This window comes from Nyctibius grandis, chromosome 33 (genome assembly GCF_013368605.1).
Source record: "Nyctibius grandis isolate bNycGra1 chromosome 33, bNycGra1.pri, whole genome shotgun sequence".
In the NCBI taxonomy this organism is placed as follows: domain Eukaryota; kingdom Metazoa; phylum Chordata; class Aves; order Nyctibiiformes; family Nyctibiidae; genus Nyctibius; species Nyctibius grandis.
Genome location: NC_090690.1, coordinates 1,120,007 through 1,143,581, shown reverse-complemented (window position 1 = coordinate 1,143,581; position 23,575 = coordinate 1,120,007). Strand labels below are relative to the sequence as shown.

At 39.8% G+C, this 23,575-nt stretch overlaps 1 protein-coding gene across 1 annotated transcript in view; it reads left to right on the top strand.

Moving 5' to 3' along the window:
- The first annotated feature begins 2,235 nt into the window (after nt 1–2,235).
- Nucleotides 2,236–23,575, top strand: part of UNC5D (unc-5 netrin receptor D) — a 52,079-nt gene continuing 30,739 nt past the window's right edge. The window contains exons 1-4 of the mRNA XM_068421285.1: nt 2,236–2,512; nt 6,943–7,086; nt 9,878–9,981; nt 22,933–23,113. Coding sequence (XP_068277386.1) covers nt 2,236–2,512; nt 6,943–7,086; nt 9,878–9,981; nt 22,933–23,113 — 706 coding nt within the window. The remainder of the gene's footprint in view (nt 2,513–6,942; nt 7,087–9,877; nt 9,982–22,932; nt 23,114–23,575) is intronic.

The window sequence follows — 23,575 nt, the reverse complement described above, 5'->3', positions numbered from 1 at the left end:
CCAATTAAGCAGTTCTGTATCATTTACCGGGAGTGCTGACTAAGTAGTAATTGGATTCCCCTCCAATATGTAGAGTTTAAAGAGTTTAAAGGAAAATTATGCAGTGAAACTCATCAGCATGCATGTTTTATTACCGGCCATTCCCACTGTTCCTGTATTGTCAATCTTTGCTAAATGCCGTGTCCCTACAGGCTTTAGTAAATCCATGTACTAGAGGAAATAACAAAGGCATTAAAGGATTTCATGTGGGCAACAAAATCTCGTATTTCCATCAAAATCTGAGTGACTTCCAAAAAACCCACATTGTTGAATATGGGACAGGGTCACCTGATTAAAAGAATGTAGACAGATCTCACTAAGTTGCTTTTCTGACTGAATAATGACTCAAATTTCATTATGAAAACCATTCCATGCATAAGGAAGTTATGTCTTCTGTAATATGAATTTTTTCATCCTCTGACTTCCTGTAAAAATGAATGTATGTGTGGAAGTCAGCAGCTACTGTAGTTGTCTCAGCTAAAATATTCTTTGACCTGAAATGCATATATATTTATATAACATCAGTTATGCCACTTGTAAGGAGAATTGTGCCCTTAATTTCAGTGGGGCTGGGATTTCATCCTTTGTGTCTTGCCCTAAACAGCAAATTTAGTGGAATACCATGGGTCAAAGTTCTCCAGCTGATTGATCCTTATAAAACTGTCCACTATTCTTCCTCAACACAGGCGTGTTGCTGCCTTGTGAAGCACTCAAAGCATTGATGGGAGCATGGGATTTCCAAGCCTCTCCAAAATCCTATAATGACATTTTTGTTATTTTCTATAAAGCACGGATTTAATAAAGCCTGCAGGGACGCAGTATTACTGAAGATTGACAAGATGGAAATTGGCATGAATGTTCAGTAGTAAAACACTAAAAATTATGATGGTATTTTATAAAGTACACTGTGAATGTAGTTTAAAACACTGGGCTCATTTGAAAATCACAATGATCTCCAGCACGTCCGCAGTGTATATTTGCACACACAGATACTGAGCGCTAAGAGAGAGCGACCTATTTTTGATAGAAGCAAAGACAAAGTATGTTCTCATTATTCTGTAATCTACTAGACCTGGGAAGGTTTTTAGACTTACTTCATATCATCATAACTTACCTTTCATCTAACTGAATTTCATTGTTTTTGGTTAAATCACATATGTATTTCCCTCAGCTATTCCTCTTTCTCTGATCCTGCATTCCCTTCATCTGCATGTAGACCGTGTCCTCCTCTGTTACCATCTGGCCACACTGTATGTATTCAGTACTTTCTCATCTTCCTTCATAAATTGAACCCTTCTGACTTATTTTGGTTGCTGTTCTCTGAATTTTCTCACAAAAACTGACAAACTACTAAAATAAATCCCAGCATTGCTAAAAATCAATGGGAATTTCCCATTTTTGACAGCAGCAACTAGGATTTGACTCAATTAGAAGAGCTGTAGTAAAGGTAAAGCTTGTATTCCGGTGCTTCTATGTTCATGTTTAAGCTCAGGAGTTCAGAAAATCAGACACCTAGGCTTACACAGAGCTGAACGAATGCCCTCGGATCCTACTGTCTGTGATACAAGCTGAAAAGACTCACTGTCTTGCACTTTCTGGCCTTACAGCAACCACTTTTCCACTTTGATATCACCTTAGAGGGGCTGCAGTAAATGGGAACAGTGGAAAAGCATATTGAAAATTTCTTCTAAGTGGGCATGAAATCACAGTTTGCTTATTCTGCTGTTGGAGTGCTACAGTAATGCTGTTCATATCAATGTATTTCTCTGTGGTTAACACTCTGATCCCTGCTAAATCTGCAGCAACGGTCTAAAGGAAATTAAACTCAGTGAAAGAAAGGAAGATTTGGTAGTTAAGGCACTGGGCTGTCACTCAAGAGAACAAGGTTTAGTTTCTACTTCTTCCACAGACTTTCTGTCTGACCCTGGGTGACGCATTTAATCTTTCGGTGCCTCAGTTCCCCATCTATAAAATTGGCAATAGTGAAGATGCAGTTTCCTGATGATTCTGATGCTTCTTTTCTGTCAATTTTCTTGACAGTTCTTACACTTGAATTGTTTGATATTTTTGTGTGTGTATGTGTGTGTCAAATTCATTGCAAAGCACAATCCTGACAGCTACTGAGTTCTACAGGTGTTTCTCTAGTAAAATTAGTTCTTAATAAAATCCAAGCTGGTATTTAATCAATTAAATGAGATGATACAAAGGGTGCAGCAACATGAAAAATGTGTATTTTCCTTTCCTTCCCTTTCAGGAAATGATAACAGTGAAGCCCTTCCGGAGTCTATCCCATCTGCTCCTGGAACACTGCCTCATTTTATGGAGGAACCAGACGATGCCTACATTATAAAAAGCAACCCCATTGTCTTACGCTGTAAAGCCATGCCAGCTATGCAGATTTTCTTCAAGTGCAATGGTGAATGGGTCCATCAAAACGAGCACGTGTCTGAGGAAAGCATGGATGAGACTACAGGTAAGGGCTGATGTGTCCTTCGGGAGGTGTATCTGAGTGCAGCGTCCACCAACAATACACAAACCAGAGCAAAGAACAGGAGATCCCATTCAGAGACCCACAGACAGGAGAGTCGTGGGGCTTAGCGGATAGTTGCAGGCTTGCACTGAGCTGAAGGAGTGGGAACTGGCTCTAATTCCAAAGTCACAGACAATGTCGTATGTGTATTTCAATGGTGTAATTTGTAGTGGGAACTAGAAACAGAGAAACGTGCTTTTGTGAAATTCCCGTCAGGATGAACCCTGAAAAACCACCAATGTGGTACTTGAAATTTTCCTTCACCCCCAGCAGTGATAGGTACTTGGTAGGTAATGAAGTTAAGTGGGAGAAATCCATTGTGTAAAAGTGTGAACAGAATGGAAGGGAGAAGGTTGAAAATTACCAACAGATTTTGGCGTGCTCCCAGCACACCCTATATCTTTTCTCATTTAGAAGCATCTGATAAGTATTGCAAACCAATTTAATGCAGCACCGTCTTGTAATTTCACAATTCTGTTTTGTTATTGCTTTCCTCCTCTTTTTAAATTCCAAGATTGCTAGGCAACTCCGTGTCATGGAAATAGCAGCGTATGCATAACATCCTCTCTATCAATACAAGAAATGCCTTTTTAGAGGAAAAAATGCCATTTAAAAAGAAGTTGCATCTCCTAAAGTGGTGTTTGGCATTCTTTTAAAGTGACACATTCTGAAGAGATTTCATATTAAAGACTTTGGAAATGCTAATCTGTGTGAATTTTAATTTTTACAGTTACCTTTTCGGAAATAATTTAATAGGCATAACCTTTACTTCTACAGGCACTGCTGAATCAATACAGAAGAAATGTCGTCCCTAAATGTTTTTCTTCCATATGGTTAATGAAAATCTGTCTTGTGAATACTGCAGTTATGTTTTCTAAGCCTTGGATTAATAGCAGAATAAAAAAAGATAAAGTAACATTCGGTGTTTTTTTAAAATAACACCAGTAACATTGAGGTTTGAGACACGGAGGGACAGGCTTAGCAAATGGGATCTGGAATATAAACGTTGCAGGTTTGAATGTAGCCCAGGGACGGAGCTAACCCTACAAGTATTGTTCTCTAGACAGAAGTGTTCAGTGTGTCTGTGCGTTCCCAAAACAACCATAATGGTCCGTAGGACACACAAATGCAAGTGAAGGCTATGTACAGTGTAATGGTGAAGGGACAGGCATGGATGTTCTCTCACCATGATGATCCATATACATAAATTATTTTGGAACTCTTCCTTAGCCATCAGTAAACAGGAGACTATGGAGTTTTTTTAGAATTAATGTGTATACTGCCAGTGCCCTCATTTCTGGAGTCAAATCTGGGGCATAAACATGCATGCAGAGTGTTCTGCGTGCTGCGTGGGCTCCATCTGTGAAAAACTGCTCTAGAATTTATGCCAAGAATGGTGCCTCTGGTTAAAGGGTGTGATTCTGGTGTGCTCGCTAAAGGGAGGTTACACTGCACTAAAATGGGTCTGTCCTTTTCTATCCTTCCACTATTTGTTATGTGATTAAAATTCAGAGAGGATGTATCGAAAAATGGTGAAAATAGCAACAAGAAACCCAAACAAGAGGACATTGAATGCTGAATACAAGAAATGTATCTTAGCAGCTCTATAAATTCCTGGCAGCGAGCTCTTAGCCAGGCATATGCAAGAAATACTTGGCAATGGCACTTGAAGGCACAGTGCTCTGATGGATTTTACCTACAGCACTCTATGTTGTACACATAAAAGGACAGGGAGGACAGCTGTTGGTAGACAGTGGGTGTATTTTGTCATTGTGATGAACATGGGATCCAATTTCGCATGATTTTGTTTTTATGGGACAGAAATAAAAATCTTGGAGTAACACAGGAGTCACTGATAATTTGAAGAGGAGGAGCTGCAGGAGAGGAAGGATTTTGGCAGCTCTGTAAGCTTTGTAGTTCTGGGCTGCGACATGTGCTGGCTGCCTGAGTGTAAGGGGTCCAGGTGGGCTTGCAGACTTCGCACTGAAGTCTCTCCTGTCGTGGATTTGCTGCTGTTTGTGCAGAAAATCAGGGCAGGCAAGTCAACACGTGCTGCAGCTACGACGGAGACGGGTTCCCACCTCCGCGCTGCCACGGTCAATTGGTCGGTCAGAGACCAAGTTATATCATCTTCTCCTGCCTAATTTCCTGAGTTGCAGAAAAGAGACAGTAATCCATGGCCTGCCTTTTCTGTTTATTCCATCTGTGTACTCTGCCTCATAAAGTGAGAGCCTGAGCTGGTAGATGCTACTGTGATAAAAATGTAATAATTACAGCTTGATTAATTTCCTTCTGCTTTATTTTTCCTGCCTGAACATTGCAGCGTGCACCTCAGAATTAGTTTACAAATATTTCAACTTTTGGTTTCAACCAGAGGATCAGACCTGCTAAGAGTAACTAGAGTTTTCTTGTCTGATAAATAACAGGATTACAGCAAGAACTGCTGTCAGTGGTTTTTCTCATTTACACAAATAAAGCTGACAAATGCTGAAGTTCTGTGCAGCTCTGTTATGTTTAGTACATGCAGAGCAATTACTCATGTGCTGCCAGCATTAGTCTATCTGCAGCTAAACCATCCAGCATGCAGAAAGCTCATTAGCATATCAGTACCACAGTCGTAATTTTATATTCTGTAAGGCTGTACTGCATAACAAAAGATGATGGTTATAATTTGCACAATAATTTAAAGGGTTGCACTTGCAGTGCTTATTAGAGTTATACAAGTCACAGGTAAAATGTTGCTCTTGTTTATTAAGTGCCTGTTTTTATTTGCGTGGATTTTTTGTTCTGTGTCATTTCCTATGAACAATTTTTCTGGTGTTTCTTGAGATGCAGAGGGTAGGTGAGTATATTTGTGAAATATAGTGATGATAAATGAAGAATATATGCCCCTGCTCCCCATAGGTTTGCTTTCTGTGGTTGTTTCTAAAACAAATGGAAACAGGTGTACTTTCTCCATAACAAACCATAACTTTCCCCAAAGACCAGATGTTCTTCAGAGGTCCCTTGCAGCCACTACAGTTCTGTGATTCTGCTATTTTCCTTGTATTTATTTTGTCTATTGGCAAATTGGGAGACCTTGAAAAGGACCTGAATTCCTACCTGTCCCATTCTCAAAATGCTGAACCACCAGCTTCTCAAAATCATGTGCTGTTTGTTTGCCTGATTCAAACCACATTAAATGTTGCTTCAGAAAATATAGGCTGATATATAGATTAATTAAATAATGTGTCAATGAAAGGAAGAGCTGGGCTGAAGGATATTCTGCCTTAATACGTCTGAAGCTGTAAATGCCTGTTTTCATTGATGACTTTTACAGTGAATGTATTTTTTTAATGTATTAAAAAAAACAAAACAAAACGCAAATACGAACAAGCAGGAAACCTCTGTTTGTTTATTACAGAGTGAATAAATATTTGAGTGACTAAAATGATTCTTGAGACAACTTAGGAAGCTATCACAGGTTTGTCCGTGGCTTTAGGTATCCCTGTGAAATAAGGCAAGCCAAACAGGCTCAATAAAAAGTAGTAAAAATCCCCTTTGCCTGTTGATGGAAAAGTAGCAGAAATTTTGTGTTGCTTTATAGTATTTAAAGCTCGTGTGACCCTCCCTGCGCTCTGCAGTGAGCGTCCCCCGTGGGCCTCGCCTCTCCTGTTTACCAAGGGAACACGGTGACCTCCCAGTGCCTTGCAGAAGTGAAATACCCAGCTGTTAATGGTGCCTGAGATTAAGTGGAAGCCAAGTTTTATGGAGTTTGGTCTTAGAAATTTCTTGCTGCTTTATAAACTTCACAGGCATGAAATATTTTAAAGATTTGAGTTTTCATTCATTTCCAGTGAAGGGGAAATAAGTATCTTGGGACTGTGCAGGAGGAGAAAGAAGAAAGTAGTAGGCACAAATGTTTTTTATTTTCAAATTAATGTTTTTCTGACCAGCTCTTTCAAATGATTTCTAATGCCTTTTAATCCAGATTTGGATTATATTTCCTCTCCCCAAGGCTGTCATGCAAAGGTAGGTGCCGATATGGGAAACATCCCAAGTGTATAAAATAAGGTGTCAGGTTTACAAGGCTTCTTGATGTCTAAAAGATAAACAGTCTGGGTGAAAAAGGCACAAGAGACAAGATTTCTGAGGGAGGTGTTATATTCTTGCAAAGACTGTAGTGGATCGGTAATTCTTGTAACTCAATGCCTTATGACCTACTTAGCTTTTAGAATTTAATTAGTGGCAATACATTATTGTCAAAGCAATTGAAGCTTTGCCTTGATTAAAAATGAAATTGTTTAATTACAAGAAAAGGTTTGGCCAACCTTAGCTTTATGCCCAAGTAAGACAGCCTGTATCAACTCATTTTCTGCATCGTTCCCCTTCAGGACTGAAAGTTCGAGAGGTGTTCATCAATGTGACAAGGCAGCAGGTGGAAGATTTTCATGGGCCAGAAGATTACTGGTGTCAGTGTGTCGCCTGGAGCCATCTAGGGACCTCAAAGAGCAGGAAGGCATCTGTCCGCATAGCTTGTGAGTAGAGTAAATGTTCTGCTCTTGTAGGTTCTGTGAGGTGTGGGAACGTACTGTTCTTTTAGGGTTAAATATAAATGGATACTGGTAAAGTGCTGCTCTCTTTGCAAGCCCTCCCTGTAAGATACTGTAGGAATATCACAGAAAGCATGCCATGTCCTTGTTTCATAGCTCTCTTATTTTACTGTGGATTGGTTGATTTGCATTTACACTCAGCAAGTCTGTTTCAGAGGTTCTGGCTTGCGTATGCACAGTGTCACAACAGTGCAATGTAATAAACAAGGTTAATGCGGATTGAAAATCCCCTGAAAAGTGCCCGTTTGCTCCATGTTGATCACTGGGGTCTAAAAAAAATATGAAAAGGCATTTAACAATGTCAGTCTTCTACACTTTCTATAAAAAAATGCAAGAATACATTAGAAGCTTTTGTAGCATAGTATTTTAAATCTGGTTTTCAATATTGAAGCATATCATTGGTCGTTAGTTATGATAAGCTGTGGGGAAAATGAGATAAAAGTAAGAAAAATGGAATAATTCCAATCAGTAGAGGAAAAAGGTCCTTTAAATCACCAGTTCAGGTCTTTAAAGACCTAGTCCCAGGAAATGACGGCAACAAGCTGCAAAGAGTTGGGAGAAATGCTTCTTGGGCCCGAGGAGTGGGTTGGGGGTGCTCAAGCACGAAACTCTGAATGGGAACTTTATCAGGTAGTGCTCTAGCAATTCTCGATAAATCTTCTTCTCTAAGATTATGCTCTTTTAACAGGATAACTTAAAATAAACATTTGAGATAGGTCATAGGACAATGTAACGACTCCTTGATTTTGTGAATGACAGATTTTTTTGTTGGCTGATTTAGTTTGAATGTGTAAATATGTGTAAATTCAATTTTTTATTTTACTGCATTAACTGTCATAACACTGAATGAGCTAATAATTCCCCTGTATTGCGAAGCTGCAAAGGACCATTATTCTGAATTGAATTTTTATTGACTTTTCTCCGCACTGTGATTTCCCAACCCCATAATATGGCAATATGAGTGAAAAGCAGACTGAGCAGAAGCAGGTGGAGCTGCGTGTTGGGACTTTTAAACCCATCACTGTGGTACCAGTGGTTCTTCTGCAAACCACATCCCCAGCTGCGAGCCGTGGCTGCAGAAGCCGCACTAACCTGGCAGGCGCTCGGAGCGCTCTCACTTCTGCCGTGTGTGATGTACTGAGCGTGGCTGAATGTTTCGCCTGAGAATTGTGTGCCTGTGCTGGCCATTTGCTGTGCGACTCTTCATAAAACAACATGGCTCCAAGTAAAAGAACAGCAATTCTTGAGTGCAGAGGCGATGGGACTTGTTAGTAGTCCAGACAGCAAAAACAAACAGCTGCCAACAGATGTGCATAAACCCGTGAGTTTCCAGGGCTCACCCTTTCACGGACCTGTGTCATCCTGTTGGTGGTGGACAACGTAGCTACTTAATTTGGGGCACGGATTTCTGACTTAGGGGATACCCTGTAGAGGACTAGAGATGAGAATGTGTAAGTCCAATTTCTGGTAGCACACAGAACCCAGAACTTCTTCACAGGACCTGTCACTGTGATGCATAGTGTGGTAGTGTTGCCTTTTTTTTTCTTTCTTTGCTTTTTTCTTTTTTTTTTTTGCACTTAAAGCCTAGAGATTCTGAATTATGAGTCAAGTCCAAAGCATTACAGCACTTTATATTTCTCTGAAAAAGCAGGTAAGTATTTCTTTATGATAGTGCGGAACACAGAGAAAATGAGAAGATGGATCTTACTCCATTTGTCATCCTAATAAAGGCATTTGTAGGCACAACTGCAGCCTAACTGTTAATGAATGACTTTTTAAATAGGGCACTGGAAAAGATATTGGTTATCTGTGTGAAAAAAAATCAACATTAATAAAGAATCATAAAAAGGAGAATACATGCACTGCGTGCGTCTTTCTCTAGTGATCGGCTTGGTAAAATAAATCTTAATGTATTTTATAAAATATATTAAAGTGTAACTGACTCAGAGCCTCTGCTGTTTAAGGGGTGTATTTCATGTAAGCAATGGAGAAAATTAAATCAGTAAATCCACACTGTGGAATCTGAGACAGTGTGTGAAGAAAATGAGTATGTCTAATGGAAACATCCTAACTCTCAGAGCACATGTTGTAAGTAACATTCCTTCTGTCTTCATTTCACAGCAAGCAAAACTTTACATGTTCATGGGCACATCTGGGTTAGGTCAGTGTCGCTGGATACAGGTTTCTTTTGTGTCTGTTCTGGTTTACCCAAACACTTGTACGTAGAAGTGCTGCAGCCACGTCAGTGTGACTCTGAGACAATGTGCCCGATTTCTCATTCCCATTTACTACCTGGGCCGTGGTCTCTGAAGTGAAGCAATCTTCTGATCAGCCAGTTTGGAATGTGTGGAATTGCTCTCAGTCCTTCCCTACAGCTTGTGGCACGTAGGCAATCTAAACAAAACATTTAATCCTCCCGTTTTGGAAAGGCAACGGCTTGAGAGACTGAATGCCCAACTGCAGACCACGGAGTCTCTGTAGTCACACAATCGTTTCTCAAAGGTGGAGACACAATTCTCAAATGGAAACACAACTAAAGATGACAGGATCTCTGTGCCTCTCATCTGGGGAAGAATTAGTAGCTCTCAGTTGTCCATTGCTTTATACCCCCACTTGAGAATATGGCAAAGTGGAATTGTTGCTCACTTCTGCAGCCGACACAGCGTGGTTTGGGGAGGAATGGCTTATTCATTAATTATTGCATTAAACTCTGCAGATCTACGGAAAAACTTTGAGCAAGACCCACAAGGGAAGGAGGTTCCCATCGAAGGGATGATCGTTCTCCACTGTCGGCCGCCTGAGGGAGTCCCTGCAGCTGAGGTGAGGCGTTGTGCGGTGTCACTGCTGGGGGCTGGTGGGAAACGGGAGAGAGCAGGAGCCTTCAGGTGCTCCTCGTGTCTCGCACTGTATGTTCACCGAGGGAACGTTCTGTAATTGGCAAAGATCCTAGTGCCTTCCTTAGGAGGCTACAGTATGGTTTTATACGTTGACTATTTCCATAGTCTGAAGAGTGTGCTGCCATGTATGTCAGTTTGGTTTTGTTACTGATTCTAAAAATACAGCATTTAAAGGTGAGCAAAAGGTTTTCAAGTGAAAAACTATAAAATCTGTGTGTTTTCTTTGAGACCAAAAGAAACAAATGATGATAGGTACACTTCTACCCAACAAGTACGGTTTGCTGAACTGATTGCATACATTTGACTGTTTTCCAGTTGCTGTGTAGTTAAATAGCTAACAATGCTCTCTTTGCTGGAATTCAGCCATTTGGGAAAAAATGGTGATTCTCAGTCAACACTTTGAATTTTACTGAGACTTTTAGAATTATTTGAACTACACTGCTTTATGCTCAACAGGATATCTGTCTGTTATGAAGTTAGGAATTATATCCAATGAAAAACTGACATTTTAATCGCTTCCTACAGATAAAAATTGTAGAGTTCTCAATAAACCCTGATTTACTGATGTTGATTGTAAAATTGTTATTGCTGCTAATAAAGACTGTAAATCTTAACAGGTCATATTTGCTTTGGACAATAAAATTTCACATAAAGGCTCAGGATGGAAGGCTAATTCTATGCTCATCAAGGTAAAGAGGCTGCTGGAAATAATTCAGTGTCTTTAGGAACTGGGTACCAGATTCAAATAAGTAATGGCTCTGCTTTGTGGCAGTAAGCCTGAGGTTATAAACTCTTCTGGTGTTTTCACGTTAAAGATGACCTGCTCTGTTAAACATGTGGATGAGAAATAACTGAGGTAGCCAGTAAGTCTTGCTCAATAATTGTTATGTGAGTACTGAGAAGTGTAGAAGGCTTCAAAACCCAGTGCTGGCAGGAAATCTATGGTGCCGATCCAAGAATTTATTTCATTAGAGTTTGGATGAAGCCCTAGATGAAAACATAAGGCTTGAAATAACTACGGACAAAGAAACTTGTCTTCTGTTTCATTAGATGCAAAATAGATCTAATTGTGGTATTGTTGTTGTTTGTTTGTTTGTTTGTTTTAATCCATACTCTGCATGGACCTGGAAATACAAACTGAAAACAAAATGGGTCGGAGACTCCAGCCCCTTTCATGTTACCATGCCAATATCTGTCTGAATCCCTTGAGAAGATTTTGATTATTCCATCACGTGCAGGAGTTCAGGAACGTTATTTTCCCACAGAGCACACATTTCTGTGCTCGCCACAGTCACAAGTTAATCTAGCGATTTATTTCTGACAATGGCTATGACTGACTGATACAGTCAAACCTCTAATCACGCAGTGTGGCTCAGCAGAGGCAGACACTTTACAACTGGAATGCAATTGAAGTTCAGCTCAATTACGTATGTGAGCCTGCCCCATTATCAAGAATATAAATCTTCATCTCTGGAATTGTTTTTCTGCAGCTCAGAGGTGCTGAAGATTTCTTAAATCTAAGGATAGGAGCATTGAAAGTAAATGTTCTTGATCTACACCATAGCTTAATCTGAAATCATCTCAGTTCATGTGCAGGTCCAGGCTGTCTGCCCTCCCTCTGTAGCCCACCCTGTATTTCTGTCGCTGCAGCCTTTGTTAGCAGGTTTCCTACCTCCAGAGTTTGCCTCTATGAAGAAGCGAACGTGAGAAAATTCTGCACATCTCTGCTTTGGGAGATTGCTGAGGGTTTGGGCCATTCTGGGTGCATTGCCACAGCAGTAAGAGAGCAAGAAACCCCAATCCTGCCACGAGGCAGACTGGGAAAAGGTTTTAAATCCTTTTCTCATGCATTCACATGGCAAGCAAAACAGAGCTGGTGAGCAGCTGTGCTTGCAGGCATCAGCACCCAACCCAAATAAACTCAGTTTTTTATAAGTTAAGCATCAAAATAAAAAAGAAAATCCAGCATTTAAGTAGAGCATCTGATAATCCCCTGCTGTGGCAAATGTTGATTTAAATATAACAGAGTCTCTGCTGGCACAGGCTCGATGGGACCAGAGCCATTTCTTTCACTATTGATGCAGAGTTGGCCAACGGAAGAGACAGTTCTGGCTTTCAATCCCCACAACAGATTCTCCCCATAGATATGTTTATTAATTGTGTGCAACAGAGGCCTCATTTAGCTTGGAGTGTATGCAACGAGGCAGTTGTACAGTACAGGAATCGGCTAAACTTTGATGAATCCTTGGCTGCGGGTCAGTTTTGTTAGGCTGCCAGGTGGGTACCTTGGGCTGGGATGGCTGGACCCAACTGGTGTCTTGCTGAGCCTGTTTCACTCCGCAGGTATCAGAGGAAGGGCTGCTGATCTTCACTGGCACGAGGAGAATGAGAGGGAAGGGAGGGCTGAGTTCTCCTCTCTTGAGTTTGCCAGAGCAACATCTTTAGCTTTGCTACTGATGATTATCTGCATCTCAAGACTAACCTTGTTCATTATATTCAGCTTGTTGTTTTGGGAACATTTTGAAGAAATTTGTGAAGGGACGAAGGGCTTCACTCTATTAAAAAGACATTTTTAAAAAGACTATAATATATCAGACCTTTTGTTTCTTCTCCTGTACATCTTCTCAAGTGAGTTTCCTGACATACTCTTTCCTTATCTTCTCAGCTGACCTTTTATTCTTTCTTTAGATAGTTTTTCTCTAGTCTGTGTTCTCTTCAGTTTCTTGAAACTCTTCTTTTTGGGGGTGGGCAGGGGGGAAGACATCAACAATAGATACTCCTTTTTGCTGCATTGGACAAGCTTGCTACCGTTTGTGTATATGCTGAGTATTAGCATTTTCAGTCTGTCCTCCATCTGTTCAATACTTTCTCCTCCTTCCTCCTCCTGTGTTTAAATAACTCTTCTCTAAAGCATATACTCTTTGAGGTCCTTTTTCTTTTGTTCGCCTTCAGCATAAAGCTGGCTTCTCCTGGGGCCCCTACGGGTGTAAACCAGCATTTGTGTGGTTCAGGCTGCAGGGCTGGAAACTAAAGCAGGATTTTGCACTTGATGCCATGTATGGTCTGATGATAAGAGCTTTAGATGCTACCACATTATCTACGATTCTGCAACCCTTTGCATGTAGGTTCACAAAGATGTTTAAAGGAGTTTAAACACATCTGGGTCCCTAAGCCAGCCAGCCAGGCTGGGTTCCCCAGCAGCTTGTTACAAATCTTGGCTTTAAATCGATACACGAAGCGCAAAGCAAGGGAGATGCAAGCTGCGAGTTTCTAAATAGGTGTTAAGCCCTCATCCTCGAGAAATACGTGCTGTACTGCTATTTTCTATGTATTACAGTCCTGCTATTAACATGATTTAGTGCTGTTTGTGCCTATTACCTTGACTATATAAAGCAACTTTGGTAAGATTTCATATCCATAATGCTGGCAGGTTGGTAACCCTAATCATACCTTAGTGTTTTCCTGTACTCTCGCCAAAGGATATTTTCCTTTCTATTAATTTTAAGAACATACTGAGCACTGGAGTCACTGCCTCTCAGTGACACGATCATTTCCTTTCAAAGGGAAACAATGAAGAACACGGACAACTTGATTCTGTCATTTTATGCAGCCCTGTCCCAGCGTAGGTGTAGCATGTGGAATCAATGTGACCAATAGATCCTGGTGGTTTGCGACAGAGTCAGCAGACAGAATAAATTATAACATCCTCTGTAGTTCACTGGTGGTAATTCCTTCTACTGTCTGGTGTTGCACGCAGACTAAATCTCTGAATAGCTCGTATTTGAGCATTAGTAGCAACTCGCAGCTCTTTCTACATCTACTGTCTGATTTGGGGGGTTTTTGGTAATAAAAGGGCAGCTGTTGTGCTCAACTCTTACCGCTGAGCGTAAACTTGTGTTGAGTGCTCTGCAGAGGCTTGTGGAATACTTTACAATATCTTTACCATTTAATATACACATATATTTAAGTTTTAAATGTGTTGTATCCAGTGCTACTTTTTCAAATGTTTAACACAGATTTTGACACTTTAATGGACTGCTGTAGATGTTCCAGTGAATATCTGCACGAGTCCTGATGGTTTATTTACTGCTATAGCTTTTAATGGAAATGTAAAATCATTTCTCTTCTGGGCAGTACATATTCCATTGCAAACACATCAACAAAATGTGAAACCCACATAAAATTCAAAAGCTGCAAGTATTCCAAAAGTAGTGAGAGTCATTGCTGCCTGTTTTACATAGGGTGTGTATTTATGGGACTTGTACACATACAATAAATGTAATGTGGCAGGATAATGGTATTGTAGTAAAACACTATGGCAAAAAGGGCTGGTGAATTATAGTCTTCAATGAATCTTGTTTCTAGTTACAGAAAACAGAGTATGATTACTAAACGCAAACAGCATTTTATACAGTTAGTTATAGATCTTGGGTCTTGTATCTGGAATATCAATATTTGCTTTACTTTTAAGGTACGTTAGTTACAAATACAATGAAAGTGTTTCATTTTTAACCAAAGACATTTCACTTTCAAGACTGAGCTCGGGTGTGTGCAGTATGTCTCAATGATTATTTATCTTCACGTAAGCTCCTCCTATAGACTGGTTTTACTTTTAAGCAACAACTGCAGCCAACATTTGCATTTTTAAAATCATAAAGTTATGGGAAGCTGTAAGAAATTTAATAGTTAACTTAGACATGACAAAACTAGATTAGAAAATGAGAACGTTTCTCTCCGTCGCACACAGACACACAAATGTGCCCTGTTCAGTTCAGATTTTTAGCTGCTTTTAGAGCAGCTTCGTAATTTTCATTTTTCATACTTTCCCATCCAGCAAAGATTGAGGGATGTGCAGTCAATGTGGGTAATAAGTGACATGCTGATCTGGACTGACTGTGTTCAGCACATGACAATCTTATTTAATAATAGGTAGAGCCTCTTTATTCTATAAAACATCTGCTCAGTTAAAGCCTTTTTGTTTAAGCCTCTGACTGCTTCATAGAAGTACGGACAACACAAAAACAGAACCAAGGTTTAGTGTATGTTATGTGCTCTTTCATCTTTGGCCAGATCTAGTATTCATTCCCTGCCCTTCATCACCTGTCTTGTTTGAGAGAAATGTCTGCTGCGGTGTTCCCTGTCTGCCTCCCTGAAGTACTTCATCTGCAATGCCCTGAACTGTTTTTTTTTACTCAACCTAGATCATGGATTAGGTATTACAGCAGCAGTTGTAATACACAGAGCCTGGAGTAATACTCTGTAGAGGCTCAAACAAAGAACAGGTTTCAAAGGCAAAAAAGGCTTGTGATTATCAGTGCTTGTAAAAACCACTTTAATGCTATTGCTCAATATGCTAAAATAAAAAGCCTTAGATTTCACAGTTATTCTGTGTAAGTGGGGAATAAAAAGGACATGGTTTTTCATAGAACTGGGAGTCTTTTAAATATGTTACAGACATTTTAGCAGGTTTTGTTAGCTGCATACATTTCAGGGCAGCACACCCAGCTACATAAATTGGGATATCTCGTGCAGCTTAGGTTAACGGTGAGTTTATTTTTTTCTTTTTGCTTTGTTACAATCACATTTTTAAAAAATGCTATTGCTAAGCTATTTAACGTTGAACTGGATATATTCTGGGTGCTCTTTTTTGGACATTGGCAACTCTGAAATGTTATGGAGAGCCCGTGTTGTCAATGCTTTTTTTCTACTGTTTGTCCTCGTTCCCACTGCAGCCAGCTGACAGCAAACACACACCCCTTTTAAACCGTACCTGAACGAGCAGACAGGGTCAGCCAGGTGTGCTGGCTGCTGAGCCTCCGCATACAATGATGTGTTTTAAGACTTGGACTGTCCTACATTGGTTTAAACTGTAGTGTTAACAAAGTGACACAGGCACATAAAATAATGCCTTTTGAGTAGTTGAGGCAAGAGGAATTTCTGAGCATTTTTCATGTATTCAGTGCCGCTGCCCGTTGTTCAGGCTCATCGTAAAAGATCTGCCAACCTCCATAGCCTCATAGACAAAATACCTTGCATTATATATGAGCAATCTCAGGCAATCACAGATTGTATAAGATCTGCGTAAAACTAACCTATTTATCTGGACTCCCTGTGTGGTAGATCAACAGTTGTTCTCATTCTATAATACAGCTGTCACCTAAATTTAGTTTTCACGCCTGTGCCGAAGATGTAGCCTGTCTGACTGGAGCAGCCGTTCATCACTGGTACGTCTGCTGGCCAGGAGAAATACCCAATACACCAATGGTGTGCTTATCGTTTAGAGAAAAGATAATTAAGTTCCAGGTAAGCGTGTTCTATGATTTATCTTGGAGATCAAGCTCAGGTTATTCAGCATGGTTTGAACTCGTGGACTCTCCCCTGAGTATGCAGAACTCCACAAGCTGCAGTGGAGAACTATTCCTTTAGCTAGAAGCCGCTACAACTTTTTCATTCCCATTTAGGACCTGCCACTAGAGAGAGGGGGAACATTTACACTGTACGTTGCCTTCTGCCAGCCTCACGTGTGGTTGGAGATTATACTCCTCTTCATTATTCTGCCACTGAACTGTTTGAATGTGTTAAATCTGTCACTTCATTTTTTTTACCTGTACCCTTTTTTTACCTGTACCAGTTATTTGAAACAATGGCATTTGTCGGCTCTCTTCTTGGCTCCTTAGTGGTATCTCCAGGTGCCTCTTTTGCTGATTTTGTACATTTTGAAGCTATTGGAAGCATCTTAGTTCCTGCACATATACACTTTATTTCAAAAAATCCTTGGATGTTCGCTCCAAAATGCGTCTATGTGCTGGATTTCATGTGGACAAGTGAACTGTGCACTGTGTTTTCCTCCAGCTGAAAAAACTTCTGTTTTACTTCTGGGATTTGACTTGTTCTAAGTAAATCAGTGCACCCAGGAGCTATGCTGAGGTCATGAAACAGAAACGCTGGAGCAAAACACTTCAGAGTTAGATTGCTGAAATGGTGGGGGGGGAAAGTGAAATAACTTTGTAGTTCCCGTGAATAGATAATTTCTTGTTATAAAGACATGTGCTTTGGGGGTTTTCTTTTTTTGATGTGCTGTTTTGCAGTGGCATATATTTTTCTGGTAGTTTTCAAAAATGTGCTTAATTTTGAATGCTTAAAAATGAAAGGATAAGTTATAAGACTTTATCATTATGTTTATAATTGTAAATAATAAAGGTAATTGTGTGAAAGAGCCCTACAAGGATTTGGAAACTTCACTGTGGTGTATGTTTTGACCGAACAAGATAGTTGGAGGCTTTATCACTACGGGCCTGTTGTTCTGGTCAGCAGGAGGAATTGTTGTGGTTATTTACTGGTGCTGTGGTAGTGCCTGGAGGTCTCACCTGATTCCCAAAGGTTGGATATTCAGCATCTTTGGCAATGTCCAGTTGGGTTTTTGTAGTGCTGTGCAGTGATGGTTAATCGGAAGCTGTTAGAAATGCAAGAGCAGAGATCTCTTTATTTGTACTCTTTGTTTTCAATTTCTGTAAGCTTTCTGTGGTGATTTTCTTATCTCTAAGAAATTGGTATAAATGTGATACTGCCTATCAGGATGTCATGTTAGCAAAACACTATCAACATAATTCCCAATAATCTTATCTAAAAATGTTTTTCCAGTGTCAGCTGCACTTATAATTACTTTCCAAATGTCTGTGCATTGAAAAACAAATAAAAGCTCACTGGCGTGCCACCATGAGTACCATCCCTGGAGCCTTTAGCTGTTTGTTTCTTCCTAACCATCCTAATTCACAATACCAAGAAATCTATAGTGTGCATTGCATACCTTTAAAACAAGATCTCTGGATTACTATGTATCCTTAGATTCTGAGTTATTTGGAAAAAGAAAAGCTCTAGATGAGGCTCATCTGCTTATCTATGCTGCTGAGCCTTACAGTCAAGGGACTAGGATTTGAGTTTCAGCTAGATCATTTGTTTCTGCTTACCATAAAATAATTGAAGTAAAATCATTTGTGTGCACTGCCCCACTGGAAAACTGCCATATAAGCCCACATAATAACCTTTGGGCTTATTAATGCTGACTCATTCATAATTTTTGCACGGGGGCAAAAAACAGTGTTCCAATTACATACTTATTCCTCCAAAAAAAGGAATAAAGATAGACTTATTTGGTGATCTGATTGTCTTTAACAGTCAGACAATGTGCTATTAGCAATGGCGTATTTAGTGATGTATCTTTATAACAATGGTTTAAAATAGCATGTCTGAGTCACCTCCTTGCCCACCTTTAGCATTATAAATTGAGATATACGTACAGGCTGTCACCTTTCCCATTATACTTATTCAGAAGCATATTTGAATTTCGGTTTGACTCGCCCCCTCCCACGTTAGCCTTTATTCCCCTCCTCGGGATGTTTCAGCAATAGGAATTTTCGGTTGTGATTTTAAAGCACGCAAACAAAAATACTCACGTCACTGTGAACTGGACATAGCTCAGAGTATGAGCTATGGTATACAGAGTGCCGTGAGTGAATGTCATCTCCCCTGGTGTCCCGTGCTGTCGGGGTTTATGTAGCATAGATACTAGCTGCGTGCCTCATAAAGTGAAATAATAAGAAAGAAAATGTGCATTAGCAGCATGCAGCACTCGAGTTTTCGGATGATCCCTCTTGCAACAACTGAGTGCATCTCTTCAAAGAGATTTCCGTGCTGCTTTCCACAGTACAGCCAACAAAATCCCAGGCTGATTTATGAGTTAGTGTGTTAGATTTATGTAATGAGATTATATATTCAATCTAATGAAGGAAAAATATGCTTGCCAGAACAGTATGACAGCGCTGTGATTAAACGATTTGGTAACAGTATTCCCTCAGTGGATTAATTTTAAAAAAAGCAGCAGGTACAGCTGACCTGCTTCTTGTGTGTTGCTAGGGCTCCGAGCCAGGAAGATGAATGTTTTTCAATTGTGTTGATAAAATAACTGTGTGATTATAAAGGTAGATATGAATGGTTTGTATCCAGCAGACTGCCCTTTGTTTTTTATTAATGTCCCACGATGATTTATGCTGATGGAGGCTTCTCCTGCTTATTTGTTTGAGTCTTAGGGTAGAAAGCAAAATAAAACTGTAACAAAGATGCTGCCATCTTAATGCATCACTGTAACTGGAGCACCTGCCCTGCCTACACTCATCCGTTCTCCCCGTAACACTAGGGATGATTTCTCCAGCTTAGACACACTTGAGTTTTTAGAAACGGGAGTTTCATGCTAAAGCTGAACGGAATTGAAAGGAACCTGCCTTGCTCTCTTCCACTAAACAGTACAGGTCACTGAAAAACCCATTTCTAACAGGGTGCTTAAAGATCAGGGAATGAGAGAGCGAAGTCAATGATAAGGTAGAAAGAACTTTTTCTAGCCAGAGGCCTGAGCTGATCGGTATGGGAGGGAATGTTGCTAAAAGCTGACGTTGGCCTAGCGATAGTCTCCCTAGGCTGGCTCTAGAGTCAGTGGAGAAACTGTCAGAAGCCTGACAGACCTGCTGTTCATTGTGATGCGGAGGAAATTCTATTGCAAACATTTTCTATTAAAAGAAACTTTTTTGTAGAAAAATCAGCTTCAAACATGTTTTCTTCCCCAGTTAAAAAAAAAGCTTTCAGCTAGAAATTATATATTCTGAGTTTTAGAAGTTCTCAGCCTTTTTCTTCCTTCTTTTTTAGTGCACAGTCAGGTTCTAGAGGGGAAAATATGGTATTGCCTATTAGTGTAGTTTTCTGCAGTCTCATGAGCAGCAAAGTATCTATTCATTGCTTTCTCTGCCATACTTTCTAAACACTAGTCTGGTGTACTTACTTTTAAAATATTCAGTGAATCTGGGACTGACAAAACAGTTTTATCCGAAAGATACAAATACTGGCTTGTTTTCTAAGAACATAAGGAGCAGTGGTATTGGCTTAAAGGAAGGTTAAGGATGTGTTTACTACTTTATCCATCTGAGAGAGAGGATATTTAAAATCTGTAAATTGACTATGCTATAAGAAACATTTGTGCTGCCCTAAGTCAGGTGTTGACCTTTCCCATCTTAAAATCATGAAGCGTTTATCTTGCATTGAGAAAGCAATTGATTCTCTCTTCAAGAGAAGCCGACATTCTAAGTATATTACCTTTGATATATATGTACTCTGATTATTGACCACATGAGAAAGTCAGACGTATGTAAAGGGCAGGATAGTATAATCTAAAAGCAGGAGTACCAAGGTCTTTTGTGTTCTAACCTACAAAATCACCATGTGTGCCTCATGGATATTTGCAAGTCCCCAGAGTGTTTGAATTTGCTGTATGGCAACTGGCAGATGTATGTCTGTAGTAGTATCTGTAGGGATACATACACATACAGCTGACCTGCTCACACTATTTATCCTGCACATACTAAGCACAGTGAGGCCCCATCACCTGCAGCATCTCAAACAGCAGTTGTGTTCCTGTGATGTGGTGCTCACGGGCTGTTTTAATGTCACAGACAGCAGACAGAAATATGGGTGAGTTGGGATAAGCTTTATTTTTAAAGAAAAAGAGTTCGCTCACTCCCGTTGTAACCTACCTAGGGTATGGTGTATTTAACTGATTTTACTTTGATAATGCTGTAAGCTGGTCTTTGATAATTACTTTCTGTAATTGGAATAAATTTATGATTATGCTAATTCATCTGCTGCCACCCAATATGAGGTAGCTGGTTAATCCATATCTGCCCCTGCATTTCCTTTGTAGATTACGTGATTAGCCTTTGTTAGAAAATGATGGGGGTGTTTTAATTCTGAGCAGATTTAATTTCAGGGGAAAAAAATCAGGTATCTTTATATAAACTTATGGCATATTATAGCAGTTTTTAAGTCTAGTTCAAGAGAGAAACATTTAAGACCTTCAGACAGACTAATTCTTAAAAAGAAAAGTATTTCATTGTGTTACAAGCAGTGCCACAGACCTCGATTCTTTTCAAGGTGAGCTCCCAGCTGAGTGCCAGGACACGAGAAGCTCTGGATGTGTCAGTCACACACCTTCTGTCCCCAGCCAACCAAAATGACTGATGCTACTGGAAGGGGAACCTGCTGTCTGGCATGAAATCTAATTGGCTTTGACGGTCAGCTTTTGCAGATTTGTTTATAAACTGGAAAATCTACAAATTGCAGACCATCTGCGCAGAACAGCGTGCTAATGAATGCCTGTAGCTAGCTGATCCATAAGCTCATTACCAGAAAGTTCCAAGTCCTTCCACAAGTTCCTAAACGAGGTTATTCATCTGAACTGAGATCTGACTTCGGGGTACAGCCATACCTCCTTCGGGTCTAGAAAAGCTATTAAAATAACTCACATTTATTCAGTCTTGTAATAGAATCTGTTGTTTCTGCTTCTATTTTTAATTTTTCAGTTCTGTAACAGCAGCTTACCATGCCTTAAATATTTTTTTTTAATGTTTCAAGTAGAGAAATGCCTTGCAGATAATTCCTGGGTCTACTCAGATATATTGGTTGGTGAACTAGAGAAGATGTATGGAAATATATTATACACAGCATTTCGCAGTATTTATGTACCTTGACAACAAATACTAAAACAGCCTCTGGTTTAAGAATGTTTATGTAAATTTGGGCTCTGTTATGATGACTGAGCTCTGCCACTGTGTGTGATGTCAAGCAATTCTGTCCTTCTGTTTCTCTCTCAAAAAAAGTGGAATTAATAATACTTACTACGTGTCATGCCAATGTATTACAAAGCTTAACTGATCATTGTCCAGTTGTTTGAACATGTAAAGCACTGTATATCATGAGTAGTATTTTTAAACATTTCTTATTCTCTCTTGGTTGAGATTTTCTTGCATTTTCTTTGAATGAAAATCAGCCTTTCTAAGTTACTAGCCCGTATCTCCTTCCTCTGAGGTTTAGGGAGCAGGAGGTGGAGGTGGCAATCGTTAGCTGCCTTTCACTTGGACTGCTGCTCTCCACTGCTCAGGTCTCTCTGCTCCTTGAGGCAGAGGAAGTCCTTCCCTACCAGCTTCATGAGGTCGTTAGCCCAAGGCATCAAGTGCCTTGGTTTGGCTTTACAGGTTTACAGACTTCTCCCTTGTTTTTGCATTCTCTTAGAGAAGCCAAAAGGACTCTCCTAAATAGGACAAAAATTGAATAAATGAATAGTTAATAAAACCAAAATGCAAGCTATAGATTCAAGAACAAATATAGAGGAAATAATAAGATGCACTTATTTAAGAAAATTATTTCAGGTTCAAGCTGTATTACTTATGGTGAAGAGAAGCAGGAGGTAAATGAAATATATTCAACTAGAATGATCCAGTATTTTTATCATCACTTCTCGATTCCTTGCATAAGTATTAAAGCCTCCTAATAGCACAACGTGTGTTATATAAAGGAATATATATATATATGTATGTGTTATATAAAGGAATATATATATGTATAGGAAACATGTTAAGGATTAGTTGTTCTCCTTTTTTTTCCTTTCCTCTTCTTCCTCATCTTTCCTTCCTCATTTCCCAGCAGAACAAAAATAATATTTCCCTTACAACCCACACCCTTGTAACTCTGAACCAGCTCTTTGCCGTTTTCTTTTTGGTCTTTTATTATTTGTTATTTTATTATGTCCTAGCATTTCATTTGGTGTGCCTTTGTTAAAAAGCTCTAGGGTCTTCAGAACAGGAATAGTTTATTTTCTGGATTTGTGTATGTCTGCCTTTTTGGGAATCCCATCCTAGCTTCATTTTTATCTTAATGTTTATTATAAAGATCACTATAACATTTATTAATGAAATTGTTGAAGTATAATTTTTCAGACTTTCTGCTTTCATCTTTTCTTTTCCTACTTCATGTTCTCTTCTCCTTCCCTCTCCAGGTGGAATGGCTGAAGAATGAGGAGCCCATAGATTCCAACCTGGATGAGAACATTGACACCAGAGCGGACCACAACCTCATCATTCGACAGGCACGTCTGTCTGACTCCGGGAACTACACCTGCATGGCTGCCAACATCGTTGCCAAGAGAAGGAGCATGTCTGCGACAGTTGTGGTGTATGGTCAGTGAAAACGTGATAATTATGGGAAAACTTAGATGTGTGTGCTTTTTATTGCTGGAGGACTTTATATTTTTAACATACAGCTGGTTCTAACTCAAATGGCCAACCTCGTTCCTGGTATGATGAATTCCAGTTCTTCTGCTCGAGGCTGAGATCATGCCTGCTTTTAGAGTGGTTAGAATTATGAGGGTTTTGTTCGTGATGGATTCCCAGAAGTTCTGTCAATAATAACAATCCTTGCTCCAGATGTTAAGAACATCCCATTATAAGCTAAACTACATAAATAAGCCTTGCCTGTATCGGGACACCCCGAAGCACATGCCTAGGGAAAGGTACGTAAAGGGCTGCTTTAACTGCATCTGTGGGACCCCAGTGTCCAAGCACTAACTAGGGAATCTGGACGTTACACAGCAAAGGATAAAAGAGCAGAACCGTTGCTTTATTATCATCCTCTGTTGCTCT